The sequence below is a fragment of the Olea europaea genome, chromosome 22, assembly GCF_002742605.1.
Source record: "Olea europaea var. sylvestris chromosome 22, O_europaea_v1, whole genome shotgun sequence".
Classification (NCBI taxonomy): domain Eukaryota; kingdom Viridiplantae; phylum Streptophyta; class Magnoliopsida; order Lamiales; family Oleaceae; genus Olea; species Olea europaea.
In genome coordinates this window covers 4,472,962-4,488,806 of record NC_036258.1, presented here as the reverse complement: position 1 = coordinate 4,488,806, position 15,845 = coordinate 4,472,962, and the positions used below count along the sequence as shown (strand labels likewise).

General features: G+C 36.0%; 2 protein-coding genes across 4 annotated transcripts; one reads left to right on the top strand and one right to left on the bottom strand.

Moving 5' to 3' along the window:
- Window positions 1-3,005: 3,005 nt before the first annotated feature.
- LOC111371064 (protein ABCI12, chloroplastic) lies at window positions 3,006-6,754 on the top strand. Its single transcript, XM_022992980.1, is given in 9 exon segments — window positions 3,006-3,029; window positions 3,544-3,626; window positions 3,758-3,813; window positions 4,016-4,149; window positions 4,311-4,379; window positions 5,468-5,632; window positions 5,743-5,809; window positions 6,342-6,406; window positions 6,602-6,754. Coding segments are annotated over 9 exon segments (816 nt in total).
- Window positions 6,755-8,034: 1,280 nt separating this feature from the next.
- LOC111371450 (protein FAR1-RELATED SEQUENCE 7-like) lies at window positions 8,035-13,022 on the bottom strand. Of its 3 annotated transcripts, none has more exons than XM_022993445.1 (3): window positions 12,646-13,022; window positions 8,662-11,000; window positions 8,035-8,310 (listed from the first exon to the last, which is right to left on the bottom strand). In XM_022993445.1, exons 1-2 carry the CDS (start codon window positions 12,734-12,736, stop codon window positions 8,680-8,682), a joined length of 2,412 nt encoding a protein of 803 aa, XP_022849213.1. In that variant the 5' UTR covers window positions 12,737-13,022; the 3' UTR covers window positions 8,035-8,310; window positions 8,662-8,679. The 3 variants fall into 3 exon arrangements, with proteins under 3 accessions (XP_022849213.1, XP_022849212.1, XP_022849214.1); XM_022993444.1 differs by lacking the exon at window positions 8,035-8,310 and having other exon boundaries at window positions 8,428-11,000; window positions 12,646-12,787; window positions 12,847-13,022; XM_022993446.1 differs by lacking the exon at window positions 8,035-8,310 and having other exon boundaries at window positions 8,428-11,000; window positions 12,847-13,022.
- Between the last annotated feature and the right edge of the window lie 2,823 nt (window positions 13,023-15,845).

The window sequence follows — 15,845 nt, the reverse complement described above, 5'->3', positions numbered from 1 at the left end:
TTTAGCAAGACACCCCCACACTCGCAAGTGTTTAAAGGTAGACATTTTTCCTTTTCATAACTCATAAGAGGTCTTTTCCGATTTCTTTCAGGGCACCTTATTTAAAAGGTAATTTGCTGATAACACGGCTTTCCCCCACATGTTCTGAGGTAACCCAAAACTCATGAGCATTGCATTCATCATCTCTTTTAATGTACTATTTTTCCATTCAGCAACACCATTTTGTTGCGGTGAATAAGGGGCAGTAGTTTCATGTATGATACCGTGTTGTCCACAGAATTCAGCAAATGGTTCTTCGTACTCACCACCTCAATCACTTCGTAGCACCTTAATTTTCTTATTAAATTGATTCTCAACTTCATTTTTATAGAGAATAAATTTCTCTATAGCTTCATCCTTGCTTTTAAGCAGATATACATAGCAGTATTTTGTGCTATTATCAACAGAAGTAATAAAATACTTGTTGCCACCTCTTGTTTGTACAAGTTTTAGATCACATACGACACTGTGAACTAAATCTAGTGGTTCTGTATTCCGCTCAATTGATTTAAACGATGACCTTGTCAATTTTGTTTCAACACAAGTTTCACACTTATATTTGAAATCGTTATTGAACTTAGGTATGCAGCTAAAGTTAACTAGTCTTCGTAAAGTATCATAATTAACGTGTCATAGTCTACCATGCCACAAATTGGAAGACTCAAGCAAATAAGCAGAAAAACTTGCTTTATTCATTTTTGATTTCACAACCATTACACTGAGTTTCAACATACCGTCGGAAACATAACCTTTTTCGACAAACATTTCACATTTTGACAAAATGACTTTATCTGACTCAAAAATAATGCGAAAATCATGCTTATTCAAAAGCGACCCGGACAGTAAATTCTTGCGAACTTCTAGCATATAAAGCACGTTGTTGAGAGTCAGCTCCTTACCTGAGATCATTTTCAGAACTACTTTTCCTTGACCCTTGATTTCAGAAGTTGCTGAATTTCCCATGAACAACTTCTCCCCATTCTCAACAGCTTCAAATGTATCAAACATCTTTTTATCAGAGCACACATGCCTTGTAGCACCGGTGTCAATCCACCACTCTTTAGGGTTTGAACCCACCATGTTTACTTCAGAAATGACTACTGCGAGATTCAGCTCCAACACATCTTGTGCCATGTAGTCAATCACGTTTGCTTCTTTCTTCTTCTTTGATAATCTACACTCCGAAGACTTGTGACCCACTTTGTCACAATTGAAGCATTTTCCTTAAAATTTCTTCTTGACAATTCCACATTTCGGTCCTTGCTTGGTTCTTTTACCACCGGATGACCCAGACTTGTTTTTGTAGTTCTTACTACTTTGACCGAGCTCCACAACATTGGCTTTGGCCACACCAGGATTGAACCACTTCTTCTCGAAACTCTTGTTGTCTTCTTTGATTCGAAGTCTAACAACGAGTTCTTCGACGTTTATTTCCTTTCGTTTGTGTTTCAAATAGTTCTTGAAATCTTTCCACGCGGGGGGAAATTTTTCTATAATTGCAGCCACCTAAAAAGTTTCACTCAACATCATTCCTTTGGCATGAATTTCGTGAAGGATCACTTGGAGTTCTTGCACTTGACTGATAACAATTTTGGAGTCCACCATCTTATAGTCTAGGAATTTTCCGACTATAAACTTTTTAGCCCCGACATCCTCAGTTTTGTATTTCCGGTCCAAGGACTCCCACAATTCCTTAGCAGTTTTCACGGTGCTATAGACATTGTACAGCGCATCTGTTAGGCTGTTCATGATATAATTTTAGTACAGAAAGTCCGAATGCTTCCAAGCATCAAGTGCACTCAATGCTTGCACATCTCCCTCGCCCTCATTAAGCTTTGGAGCAGTTTCAGTCAAGAATCTAGCAAAATTCAAGGTAGTCAAGTAAAAAAGTATTATCTGTTGCCACCTTTTGAAATTCAAGTCATTGAATTTCTTCGATTTTTCTTCATGATTAATCGGAACAATTACAATTTGGCCAGTTTGGCTCACAACATGACTTGGCATTCTAGCCACAGTCTGAGCCACAACGGAGCTTGGCCCTTAAGCCACATTAGAACCCACAGCCTGATTTCCAGCAAGAACATTTTGAGTCACATCCATGTTGTTCGATTCGATTGCCATTTCTGAAAAGAAACCAAATATTAGTTCCAAGAAACAAAAATTCAGTTAAACCAAAAACGAACTCTTGTTTTCCGAATTCACGAACTGTCTTAAGCTTGTAGGAAACAAGTCGCTAGTGGATGAAACCAATTGTACAAGTTTTATTCAATTGCAATAGCCGACTATTGAAATTAATAACCACAAGGCAAACGATTTCAATTTATCAAAAAAAATTTCGTTTCAGAATTTTCCAACGGCTGAAAAAAATGTTTAGCAACACAAAATCAGAAATATAAGTTAACTGTAGGCTAAAACTGTAAACGATGAATCTGGAAGCTGCACACTATGGGACTACAAACTGCATGAATTAAATAGTAATGCGAAAATAATCTGTAGAAAGAAAACACAAATTGCAGCAGATTTCAAACCGAGGCCTGTGCGTGCACAGTTTCCTTAAGACAGTTTCGCCTCCTCACCGTAGGTGCTGGAGGTTCAGTTCGAGCGGCTATCTCCCAGGATACAACGGTAATAAGTAGAATCCGAGCACCGTGGTCCTACTCCGACAAACTGATCTAGTATCCGAACAATATCACCACAAGAACAAGACCTTACTGGACAAGGAATGTAGAAAAAAAGAAACTGTGTATGCAGGAATGTAGGTGAGATTTTCGAGTGTGTTAGATTGCTGGAGAATAAGCCTTTTTATAGGCATATTGCCCATTAATATTGTGACCATTGGGAGTTTATTGGAGTTACTTCCCATTAACATTGTGACCATTGGGAGTCCATTGGAGTTTTTTCAATTTAAAAACTTAAAAGTCATTGGAGAAGGCCAAAAAAAAAATTGGCAAAACGTGAGCTCTCCGATGGGACCATTTTTGCCTTGTTCGGTTCGACATTCGTGTGCGCAGGTCGCGCCCGCACCCAAGTTCAAGGTCCGAAGGCCATTTCGGTTCATGATTTGCACCCACCCTGCCCGCGCGCGTGGAGAGAGCCTTTATACTGCACATGATTACACATCTCCAAAGTATAGCCATATATAAAGTGGTTTGAGTTTCCTTGATTTTCCTATGTGGGATAAATGCATTTTTTTCCCTACAAAATCAACTTCCAATGACCAACTTTAAACTTCAATTTCTCATTTACCCGAACTTCATTTTTGGCAAATAAATACATGAAATCGATGTTCTCGCGGAGGAGAACACATATCAACTTTGATATTCCACATTGGACCAACGGGTCCCATCGAAAATTGTGTCAAAAGTGAGCCGCTCACTCAATTTTTTCCAACAATTTATGAGAAACAATCGAATTTCTACCTTTGTACTTTATCTTTATTGTTTTAGTAATTTATTTTTTACAATGCTCACTTTAATAACTATAGTGCCTTTAATGTTTCTGCAGGCATGGGTCCTTGCTCTAGTTATTCTACCTGTTAGGTCAGACATTGCAGTACGCCTGGGAGTAGTCATCTATCTAGCCTTATTGTGTTAGAGCGTGGGCTAGCTAATAGATGGGGTAACATAAGGAGAAAACGAAATTATTTTCACTTCTTACAAAATATATACACATCTCTACATCTTGGATAATTATATTCATTACACTTATGTTTGTGCAGGAAACTGCTTACGAATCTTCAATATTGTGTAGGACCAACTTGGAAGAGTGTCATTGGTGTGTGGATTCTTATTTATTTTGTTGCAATTAAAATACATGTACAACGTAGTTTAACAAAAATGGTTGACAAAGTGTGTGTTGGCAAGATCAAGGCCAATAAGTTTTGTTGCTTTCAAAAACTGTTTTTGAATTGAATGGTGTCGATTTTGCCAACAACTACTTTGTCAACCTTTTTTGTAAACCTACTTTGTAAGCATAGCACCACTCATTTTGTTGGGGCTAAGAGCGGATAGTGCACCTTCTCTCTTATGTTCAAGAACCCCACCATCTTCAATGACCGGGTTACCAAGCCTTCCAACATCGTTTGAGTTCTATAAATATGTACTTTTGAGAGCTTGTTTGGTACAACTTTTAAGTCAATTAAAATCAATTTTTTGACCGTTATTTCACTATTCCAGCTGTCATTTTTGAATTCTTCTGTCAAATTTAGGACCTACTTTATCTCTAACGATCAAAAATCAATTATCAAAATTCCTACTAAACAAGCATTGAAGTTTGGGCCATTGCAACTTACAAGAAAGGGTTTATCAGCTGCTAGTACGGCTGCATGTTTTTCTTTCACTGTAAGTTGCATCTATTCTACTTATATACTCTGTTTAAATAGAACCGTTCGTGTAGGTTTGTGAGGTATGCAGCTCATACATTATTTGTGTAACTTGGTATGTAATTGGCAAACTTCTTGCGCAAGATGAAGTGTATATGGTTAACACTGTTTCTTAAACCCATATCTTAGAATTCCCCGGTCTCATTGGTTTATGGTAGCAATTCTTTATACCTTTGCCTGCTGGAAGATATTGTTACTTATACTATATATTGTCCTCCATATATCCAAAAATCAATTATCAAAATTCCTACTAAACAAGCATTGAAGTTTGGGCCATTGCAACTTACAAGAAAGGGTTTATCAGCTGCTAGTACGGCTGCATGTTTTTCTTTCACTGTAAGTTGCATCTATTCTACTTATATACTCTGTTTAAATAGAACCGTTCGTGTAGGTTTGTGAGGTATGCAGCTCATACATTATTTGTGTAACTTGGTATGTAATTGGCAAACTTCTTGCGCAAGATGAAGTGTATATGGTTAACACTGTTTCTTAAACCCATATCTTAGAATTCCCCGGTCTCATTGGTTTATGGTAGCAATTCTTTATACCTTTGCCTGCTGGAAGATATTGTTACTTATACTATATATTGTCCTCCATATATCCAAAGCATTGTTGACCAGAAACTTTGCAAATGCAGGATTGTCGAGCTGACAAGGTTTAGGTTTCGTTTCATTTCTGATAATGCAGAGCATATATTCAAACTCATGATTTCTATAATTTTCATAGGTACGGAGATATCAACTAAGTATCGTGCCAGTACAAGACCCTGACATAGCAATTTGGTGGAAACAATCATTTGATTTAGCTCTTGGAATCTTAAACTGATCCAAGATACTGAAGTATAATTGTTGGTGGTTTTTGGAATTTGTGCATAAACTAAATTTTTTCAAGGGGAAAAGCATAAAATGAACCAAGACCTGTACATTTGAGATGCTACTAGCATTTCCCTCCCATTCTGCTTTACTCTGCTTGGACCTGAATGTTTTTGCTTTCTTTCATTTTTCTGGACAATATCTCTGATAATTGGGCAACTTTATTTTCTGGAAGATCTTTCAAATTGCGAGCCTTTGCTTGACAACCACAACACCGGAGTAGCTTGCATTTTCTCTTCAATAGTTCATTCTCCCTTTGGAGCGCATTGGTGTTCCAGTATCTGAAGTCATCTTTACTCTCATGCTTTCATTAAGATTCATCGACCTCGTGTTTGATGAGGTGAGATTGGTCATTTCAGTTGATGCACTTCTAACAGTTATCTGCTCGGCTTAAAGTAGAATTAAATAATTTTCTGGACAAAATCCTGAAACTATCGTACACTTTTGCAGGTCCGCAATGTGGCCCTTTGGATTGTATGTCGTCGAATAAAATGGGAAAAGTTGACAACAATCGATGGTATTTTATGACTTAAAATTCTGCTGCTAACCTTTTTCTATGCACTGTGAATCTGTGATGATGTAGACGTGCTTCTATAGAAATATTGTTACGTGTTCATTGTTTAACCTCCGACTTTAGTCTTGTGCGATTCTTTTGCATAGAAATAATTGAGTATTATTCCATAATCTTATTTGTGCTAACACATGCAATTATGCATAATAATTGTTTGTAGACACCTGTATAACTATGTATGCACACACAGCGAGAGGGAGAAGATAAAGAGAATCTTTCTTACAAGTCATAAGATTAGAGCCATTTCCATTCTTTCTTTGATTTATCTACCTATCCTCCTCCGTCCCTCAGGACCAACAAGGGTAGTACAGGCTGTTGTCCATCAACTACACCTTTTGGCCTGATCTTGGGCCCTTCTATAAACTTCAATGCTGAAATCATGGATTAGTTTTTGTGGGTAGGATTTAGTATATTATCTCGTATCCTCAAAAGGAAGTATTATCTCTGCATTGTAATACGCGGTTCTATTTTCTTGCAGTTTTCTTCACATACATCTGTCGAATCTTCAAGAATATCCATAACCACGCAGAGCAGATATCTCAGGTACATAATTTACCCTCTGCTTCTCTAATTTATTTCTTCATCTCCTTTCTTATATATTCACTTCTCAAGTTTCTCCTAACAAATAGACCACTCTACTGCTCCCTACCTCACTACGTTTTACTTATAAGCTTACCCAAATATGCTTGATTAAGTATGTATTTTCCGTCATAAGCTCTTCATTTTAGTGCATTGCAGGCGATGATTGTTAGAGGTTTTCGTGGAGACTACAATGCTCACAAAATTTTATTGTCGGCCGGTCCATCTTTGGCAATGCCAAGTATTATTTCTCTCTCTTGCCTTGTTGGTCTCATAGGTACTACTACTTTGTCCAAATACCTTATTGTTTGATACCTGTACTGCTATTCTGGCTTCATGCTTGGTGAAGTTCTCACCTGATGCTCGGTTATCGGTTTCTCTTCTGTCATTCCCCCGTCTTTTCTATTTATTCCTCCATTGTTTTGAAACTAACAGGCCAAATTTTTTGACTTATTTTCATCTTTAATATTTCATAAATAATTTTATGCACATGAGACATTGAGATATCTTTTCCTTTGAAATTAGAAGTGAGGAGAAACTAAAAAAATTGGGGTGGTAATAAGGGAAACAATGTCGAGAACAAGTAATTATTTATTTATTTTATGAATGCAATTGCATTAACTTAAATCATCACGAACAATTGGTAACATGAAAAGAGGATCACTGTCAACTCGAGTACAAAAAATGGGGTCGGACAAAGGAGAAGAGTTCGAATCAAAACAAAAATAAGATAAAACTTGATACTACTAGTCAAAGATTTTAATCTCTTTCTTAAACATTAAGTAGGTATTCAATATTTCTTTATATAAAAAGAAAGTTTTAAGTCTCAATTGTATTGTCATCCCATTTGGCGAAAGCCACAAACAATTAGGCTGTGATTGGTTTGGCGTTTTCGGGCCATTTTCCGTTTTGAAAACATGGAAAACGCGTTTGGTCCTTGGAAAATGGAAAACTAAACCAACCGCAACCTTACTTTCTTCTTTCATTAGCCAAAGAAAGTCCAACTAATAATCATGAACTGTACAAACCCATGCCAATAAGCAACCCTACCCAAAAGGAAGATAAAAGAAGGGGAAAGCACAAGAATATCTGAACAAACATGACCAAAGAGCAAGAGAGAAAAAAAACAGGAATTGCGAAAATTATGTTTGAAGTGAAGTAGAACAAGCAAGGGATTCTGAGAAAAACCTGATCTTGATGGCAGGTTCTCACTTCGGGAGAAGTTCACCATTGGTCCCCAACTTACTCTCTTAATAACAAGGTATTTGGTCACTGGTCGCAATGATTCAAATACTCCGCATCACTGTTAAATCATCTCTTAATACTTGGATGTCTAGTTTTGTGAAGCTAGATTTGATTCTCAACATTGAAGTCAGAAATACTTCCACGACGGTGGCGTGAGAATATAACGAAGATTGAGACCATTTTTAGACATTTTAAAGGCAAAATGTGCAATTAGATTGAAAGGTTAGATATTAGCTGGCTCCTTCGTAAGCATTGTGCACCTTGCGATTGAGACAATAGGTAGCGGACCAATAGTGCAAAGCAAAGGGACCTCGGTTGAGCTACCTCCATGATGTTTCTACTCAATAGGCAATAATATTAGCAATTTCAAGAATTTCTTGTTTGTTTTCTTTACAATACAAACTCATCAACAAAATCAGATCAATCATGCTACATGTACATTTTTTTTGGCATTAAGTTTAACATTGTTTTGAGGTGGCAAACCTTTATACATTGATTTTAACAACATTTTAAACAATCAATGACAGATTTTGACAACATATGGAGTGTCAAACTTAATATACACCAAGTGTGTACAACTAGCTTCATCCAAATCTGGTTTAACTCCTGCGATCTCCTCTGAACTGTCAAACACAAATTTGTACAAAGGATGTAGAAAAAATGATATGAAAAAAAATAAAAATAAATACCGTACATGAGTGCTAAATCAATAAGGCTACGCTAAGCACAATACACGCAAATGGAGGAGGACAATTACACTACCGACAAAATTCACTTCTTCATTCTGATTGATAGAGATATGAAACAGGTAAAACTACAAATAGAGCCATCGCAAAGCTCTAATAAGTTCATATAAAAAAGAGGTTCTATTTAGTTACATGGCTTAAAACCCACTTAAACTAGCCAAGGAAGGGATTGCAGAGTTCAGACTAGAGAATCAAGATAAAATAAAGAAGGAAGAGAATATCTCTGACCTGCAGCTGAGAAGTTTACTAGTTTTGCCAGCAGAGACTTCTTCTACCCTCCTGCATGATCTCGAAAGCGAGTTTGTATCTTTCCAAAGATGCTGCTCCTGCCTCAATAAAATTACGGGCTTCTTCTCGTAAACTCCAAAACATCAGGGGCTTGAAATCTTGAGAACCACCTGCTGAATCAGCATCTCGGAGTATTCCATATTTCGCATTTTTGGTCCATCGATGCAAGATATAGCGAGATGGAAGTTCCCTTATGTTCATTATTTGAAATACCTTCAAAGCATGCCTGCAAAGAACACCCTCAAACTCAAACATTTTACAACTACAACTGATATTGAGATTGGATGCATTAAAGGCAACGGTATTCCTCTCATCTCCATTTCCGCACTTCTGTACCAGATATCTACTGATGGCTCCTTCGACATTTATTTTTATTCCCGCATAGCTATAGCATTCTAAAAGCTCTTTCTGAAATACTTTGAACATTGTGACAGTGTAAAGCCTTCTACACTGTTCTTCTATGGGGTCTTTTGTGTGCAAAACTGCTTGCATATTAAACGAGTTAAAATCCTCCTTCCTTTCCTCTTCGCGGCGTTGTTCAAGAGCTTTCTCATATCTTACAACAAATTCATTGAGAGGTGTTTGGGCTGTCAATAGCGGACTGAAATATGATTTCAAACTTCCATCCACAGGAATGCCAGCAAAGAATGCGCCCTTTATGTGCAGGGGAACCCAACTTTTACGCATTCTGTACATCTCCTTCAACCAAGCATTCTCTCTCAAGTTATATTTATTCATAAGCATATTCCATGCAAAATCAAATTCACTAGCCGTTTGGCTCTGAAAAATGCAAGTTTCATACTCATATTTGAACTTGGCATCCAAGGAGAGTAATGCACCCAAGTTCTCCTGTTCCTTTGTGAGAATTTGCCATGCAGAAAATCGATGATATGACCCCGGAAAAACTTGTGCAATTGAATTTTGAATGGCCTTGTCCTGATCAGCTATTATAGACACAGGGCGGCACCCTGACATTGCCCTAAGCCATGCCTGAAATATCCAAGTAAATGACTCTTCCGATTCATCCGCTATTAGAGCACAGCCAAGAAGTACAGATTGCCTATGATGATTAACCCCAATAAAAGAAGCAAATGGCACAATATAATTGCTTCTCCGGTATGTTGTATCAAACACAATCACGTCTCCAAACTGAGTGCAAGAAAATCTAGAACGTGCATCTGCCCAGAAAAGACTCATGCCTTTACCATCTCGCATTTCCACTGCGTAAAAGAAATCTGTATCCTCTGCTTGCCGAGATTGAAAATAATCAAGAAGCACATTATACCACTCACTACCAATATTACTTTCTTGCACTCGTTTGACTAGGCTGAGGCCTCCATTTGTTTCAACTAAATCCAAATTTTCCAACCCACTGCTTCCTTCCTCTCTATACCCCTTTGATGCAACTGTCACTCTTCTACTAGGATCAGTGGGACTGTCAAATTCATGATTGTGTTCCTTTTGAAGACGATCGACCACCCACCTTCCCGATTCTTGTCTTTGTATTCTCATGTATGCTCCACAACCTACTCTTGAAGGGTGCTGATGCCCTTCCTTGGAGCACACAAATCTTCGGGATGTAATTGATCCATCATGTTTGGAGCGGAATAACTGACCTATCCTGACTTTAAATCCTGTAATGGCTGCATAAGCGTTGTAGAATTTGTAGGCTTCATCAGCAGAATTAAATTCAAGACCTTTGTATGGTTCACCTATAGGTACTGCAATTCCACCCATGTCGTCCTTTTTGACACGTTTGATATCGACAACAACAGATAGACCATCCTGCTCGTGTGATCTGATACCTGTCCTACTCGCCCCACCAGCTGATGACCTAGGAGTTGGAAAACTTTTTCGCTGAATCCGGGGTGGACAAATTTCTCCAGGGACTTCAAGTTCATGGTTATGATCGTTCTTTATATTGGCCAAAACCCACTTCCCAGAATCAACTTTTTGCACTCTTATGAAAGCAGGACAGCCAGTTCTTGCATTTGTCTGAAATCCCTCCTTCGAACATACAAATCTCCGAGAAATAACAGTACCATCAACTCTGGATCTATACAGCTGACCTATCCTAATTTTGAACCCCACTTGGGTTGCATAGTCACTGTAAAACTCTTGGGCCTCTTCTGCCGAATCAAACTCTAACCCCACGTGTGGTTCCATCTTGGATTCTCCTTCATCGTCACAATGGCCATTGCTTTTTCCAATTAATAGACCAGCTGGTTTCGTCCTTACAGTCATAATATTCCCCGATTCCTCTCTATTCATGTCAGTATCTGCAGTGCATGAGCCAAAAAATACACAAAAAGAAGCCAGTTATTTACAATCTACGACCAAGAATAGTCAATGTAGATATCAATCTGTCTTTACTCACTTCAGAATATTTTGTGGCAAAAATGGAAATAGAAGCATTAACTAATAAAGAAGTAAAAAATGACAAGCAAGCACATTTAACCAGCACTAAACCCTCAGTAAGTGCTATACAGTAATACTGGTTTTGAGCATAAGGAAGCAGGACAAATTATATTTTTGTACATCAATTTGACTAGTGCATATCAAAATTCCAACCTTAACATGAAAGCAAGACTCCAGAACACGTCCAAAAGGCATTTGTGCATGCAGAATCAGAGGGATTTATTCAGTATAAATAAATGGGGACAAAAAAGAAGTAAAGATATAAATAGCGAAAGGAAATTGGAAAATCATATCTTAGAGAAAATAAGTCAAGCAGCTTTTCACAGTTAATCCTACTAAAATTAATTTAGGAGTCTGCTAGACACTATCTAATAGAAAAACACGTGTCAAAAATTCAGTACACAGATAAGATTCGCTTAAGCACAATTTTTAAATACGTATCTAGCTCAGTTGGACATCATGAATGACTGAAATTTATATATAGAAAAAGTACGTTATCAAATCTCGATTCTTGACCAGCTAAGCTTAGATTCTATGAGCATTAACTTGTTTGTTAGATATCAAAAACAAGGTTCCAACTTCATTTGAAAGAGTAAAATACATTTTGTACCTTCAACTGTGGATAAATTATATTAGGCTCCCTGATTTCAGTTGAATCACTAAACAATTTAATTAATATTAACATAGCCAATTTGTTAATTAGCTGTTTGAATTGGCAACAGATTGTGCAAGGTGATGTGTTGGCATAAACACGTCAACATAACACTACACTTTCTAATTTGATACGAAAGGAGTTTTCACACTCCTATTTATTATTTTTTACCAGTTCATTAATTGTGCCATTTGCTAGCAATCATATAGCAACCCCAAAAAAGTGGCTCACAAAATGCCAAAGAAAATGGTAACTTGGAATCCTGTCCAGTTAATCCCGCAACTTAAAACTCCAAACAGAAGCTTTCCACGCCTAAATCAACCATTGACACTCTCGTTTTCCATCCAAGTAAATCCTTTAATTTATATAGTGTCCTTTATCAACTCATCCATGCATTTACTAGTTGCATCCTCAATGGTAAAATCAACCATATCCACCTCATTCATTGTCGCAACACCCCATCAATATAAAAAGGTAACCAAAGACAAATCATTGCGCTATAAAGGGAGAGAAGGATAACTCAAAATTATGAAATGAATAGATCCACCAATTATATCAGAATAACTATATATGTACCAGACAAAAATTTGAAAATGGACTAAAAGGGTGGAGTTTCACAAAGTAAATTGAGTTAAATGAAATCCTAGATTTTAAGTCTACAATCAAGAGAAAGAGCAAGCCCTGTCAGCTCACAAAAAAAATTATCATCCATTGGACACAAAATCAAATTCAACATAAAACCCCAAAAATAAAAAACACATTCAACAGAAAAAAGAAAACAAGAACCATAAAAAAAAAAATTACATAAAAAAAAGAAAATTTAAAAATTACGAAAAAATCAATTAGGGTTTTACCTTTCGCATATCGCTGCAGCTGAAAATTCAATTGAGAGTTTTTCGACCCCAAAATTATTTTAAATTCAAGTGGGTCACTGAGAAATTTCATACATTGTAACGTAAAATCGACTGATTAACGAGCGGGCCACTCAACTTTTACCTGAAAAAAATCTGATCATTTCCATCAAAAATTGAATTAGAAATGAAAATCTGGTTTACCTTTGTCTATAAATTTGCTGATTCATTGCGGTCAAGGCCGAAGGGGATGTCGATTTCCGAGTACTTTGGGTGGGTGGGGGTGGAGCTGAGGTGGAATTTTGGTACGATTCACTTTTTCTCTGTGGGTTAGAGAGAGTAAATGGAGAGAGAGATTTGTTTAACGTGGGGTCACTTCAGATGACGGGTGGCTTTGAATAGGCTTACTCCGTTTTGTTTAGCTAAAAATTTGATGAACTATAAATTAAAATTAATAATTAATTTTAATCTTAAAATATATGAGATTCATCCTTTTTATCAACTTTTATTGGAATTGACTAAAAATTTAATTTTTAATCAAACATTCATAAGTTGAAAATATACAAATTTGATTGGCAAACGTTCTTTGAAAGATAAATTGTTGCCTCTTAGTCGAATGATTAAAAATATAACACATTGAATTTAAAATAACGAACTTAGCTTATTGATTTTTTAAGTTAACTTAAACTCAATTTAATTTAGCTTGTAGTTACTTGATAAATTGAAATTGTACCAATTTTATATTTTTGGATGTCTTGGCCTAATTTATACACCATTTGTTAAAGTAAATCGATAGAAGTGTTTGGTCAATACTCGATTCCATATAGCGAATATGTCAAAAGGTAAGCAGTGGATCTTGGAATAGAGGAATCATTAAAAAAGGTGACATTTTGAGTTCAACAAGGGATATATATATTATGAAGAGAGAGTCCCACCACGAGTTTCTTTTCTTTAATCTTTCCTAAAATTGGTAAAAAAAAAAATTTTAGTGTGGAGTCTAGACATGCCAACGAAAAAATAAGGAGGTAATAAGCTGCCTAATTCACTCGACACTTCTAATCACACGACATAATGATTTATCAATTTATCGTACATACTACATATTATGTTCCTAAGGTTAACTTATCTCTTTGGTCATGAATGTTTTAAGATAAAACGCCAACTCTAACCACCATCTTATCCAAACCAATTCTAACTATAACAAGATCACGTGCTTGATGCTCATAATTTTATTTTTTTCGATTGTGCTATATGTGTATGATGATTTATATACATATTATCTGATGAGATATGATTGGTTACAATTTTTTCAACCAGATAAAAAAATAAAATTCTTCACTCTCTTTTTATTTTTTAATACCCATTTGAATGTAAATCATTACGTAACTTCTTATGCACACTAGTAACAATATTCTTTTTTGAGAAATATTTACCATCTTTAAGAAAGTATTAATTTAAAAGAAAGGCAAATTATATTTTGATCCTTTTAATGCATGAAATTTGAAAAAGATTGGTGAGAATACTTCGAAATTCCTGGAAAGTGCACACAATTTTCCATGATCTTCGGCGAAATGACCATTGAATTTCCATTTTTTTCTTACAAAAAGTTTTTTCAGCAATATATTTTACGTTGCTAATTTATATTTTCAATTTGACATCCTTTCAAATTATTTGTATTTTGTTAAATATGTATGATCTAGTCGTCAATAAATTTATGTTACTCTTTCAAGGATGATTCAGCGATCATTTGCACTCCAACTCTTAAATCAAATATCAGAAATTAAGTGTGAAAAAAAAAGGAAGAAGATAAACCTTGCGCCGAATTTTAGATATTGCATACCTTTTGCTTTTGCAGTTATATTTATAGGGTATTTCGATTGAGGTAGTTTTAAAATTTCGATCATTGTACTAACTTTTTTGCACTGTTATCAGATAGTCATCAACTTGATCACAATCATGGATTTGATTCCGTGTCTTTCGAAAATGTGTGGCACTTGAAAGCATGTCTCATACTTAGGATTGGCATAAGAACTTTCTCAGTCAATAACATCTTTACGAAGTGCAATGATGTCACCAAGTTTTGAAAAAAGTATTGGTGGACCCAAATTGACATTATTAAATTATTTCATTTTCTTTCTATCCTAATTTTATCTATTTATTTTTGTTTATTAATTTCAACATATATGGGCAAATTTGCATTGATGAACATATTTTAACTAGTTTATTATAGATTGGGTTAACATTATCCACAAAGAACCGGAATGCTATCAAAATAAAAGGATGAGGACATAAATGCTATTTTTTAAATGTTAGGGACAAAAGTGCAACGAATGCAAATCTTGCGAATAAATACTGCTATTTACCCTGTTTTTCTAGTAACCTCTCAATCAAATTATAATTTATATGGATACATGAATTAATGTATATTCAAAATAATAAATAGTTTTATCACCTAAAACAGAGAGGGTAAAATCAAATAAGAAGATTTATGCAATAGTTGTTGGAAAAATTGGCCGACTTTGGCACAAGTTTTGAGTGGGACCCGATTGTTCAATTTGAAAGATGAAAGTTGATTTATGTTCTCCTCCGTGAGTACATCGAAATCATATACTTACTTGCCAAAGTTGATGCTCGGGTGAATAAGAAATTAAGGCTCAAAGTGTGCCACTCAAAAGGGAGTTTATGTGGAAAAAAAGAATTTGTCCCACATAGGAAAAAGATGAGGAACTCCAAAGGTTATTGCCATTAATGGTAGCCTAGCCTATAAATAGTGGCTCATTTTCCCCATTTCAACACACACAAAAAAAAGAAAAAGTTTTCAAGTTTAGAATATATTAGAAATTCATTTGCATAGAGTTCTCTCTTGGTGATGGTGTAGTTCAGGCACTAGTTCAGTTCGTCGGAGTGGTTTCTGCGGTACTCGGAAGCTACTGATTTTACCGTTGTATCTTGAAAAACGGACTCTCGTTTTAAACCTCAAGCACGGACGGTGAGGGGGCGAAGGAAATAAAACTTTCAATGATCTGGTGAAAATTCGATATACGGTTGTCTGAATTTTGTTGATTTGCATAGTTGCAAAATTGAAAGCTTTGTCAAAATGATCTAAACTGTCTAAGAAGAGTTTGGGATTTAAGCGGTCCGGTTGTGATCCCCCTCCTCATCTGGGAGTTTTTTAATTGCGCATTATTCAAATTGACGAGACG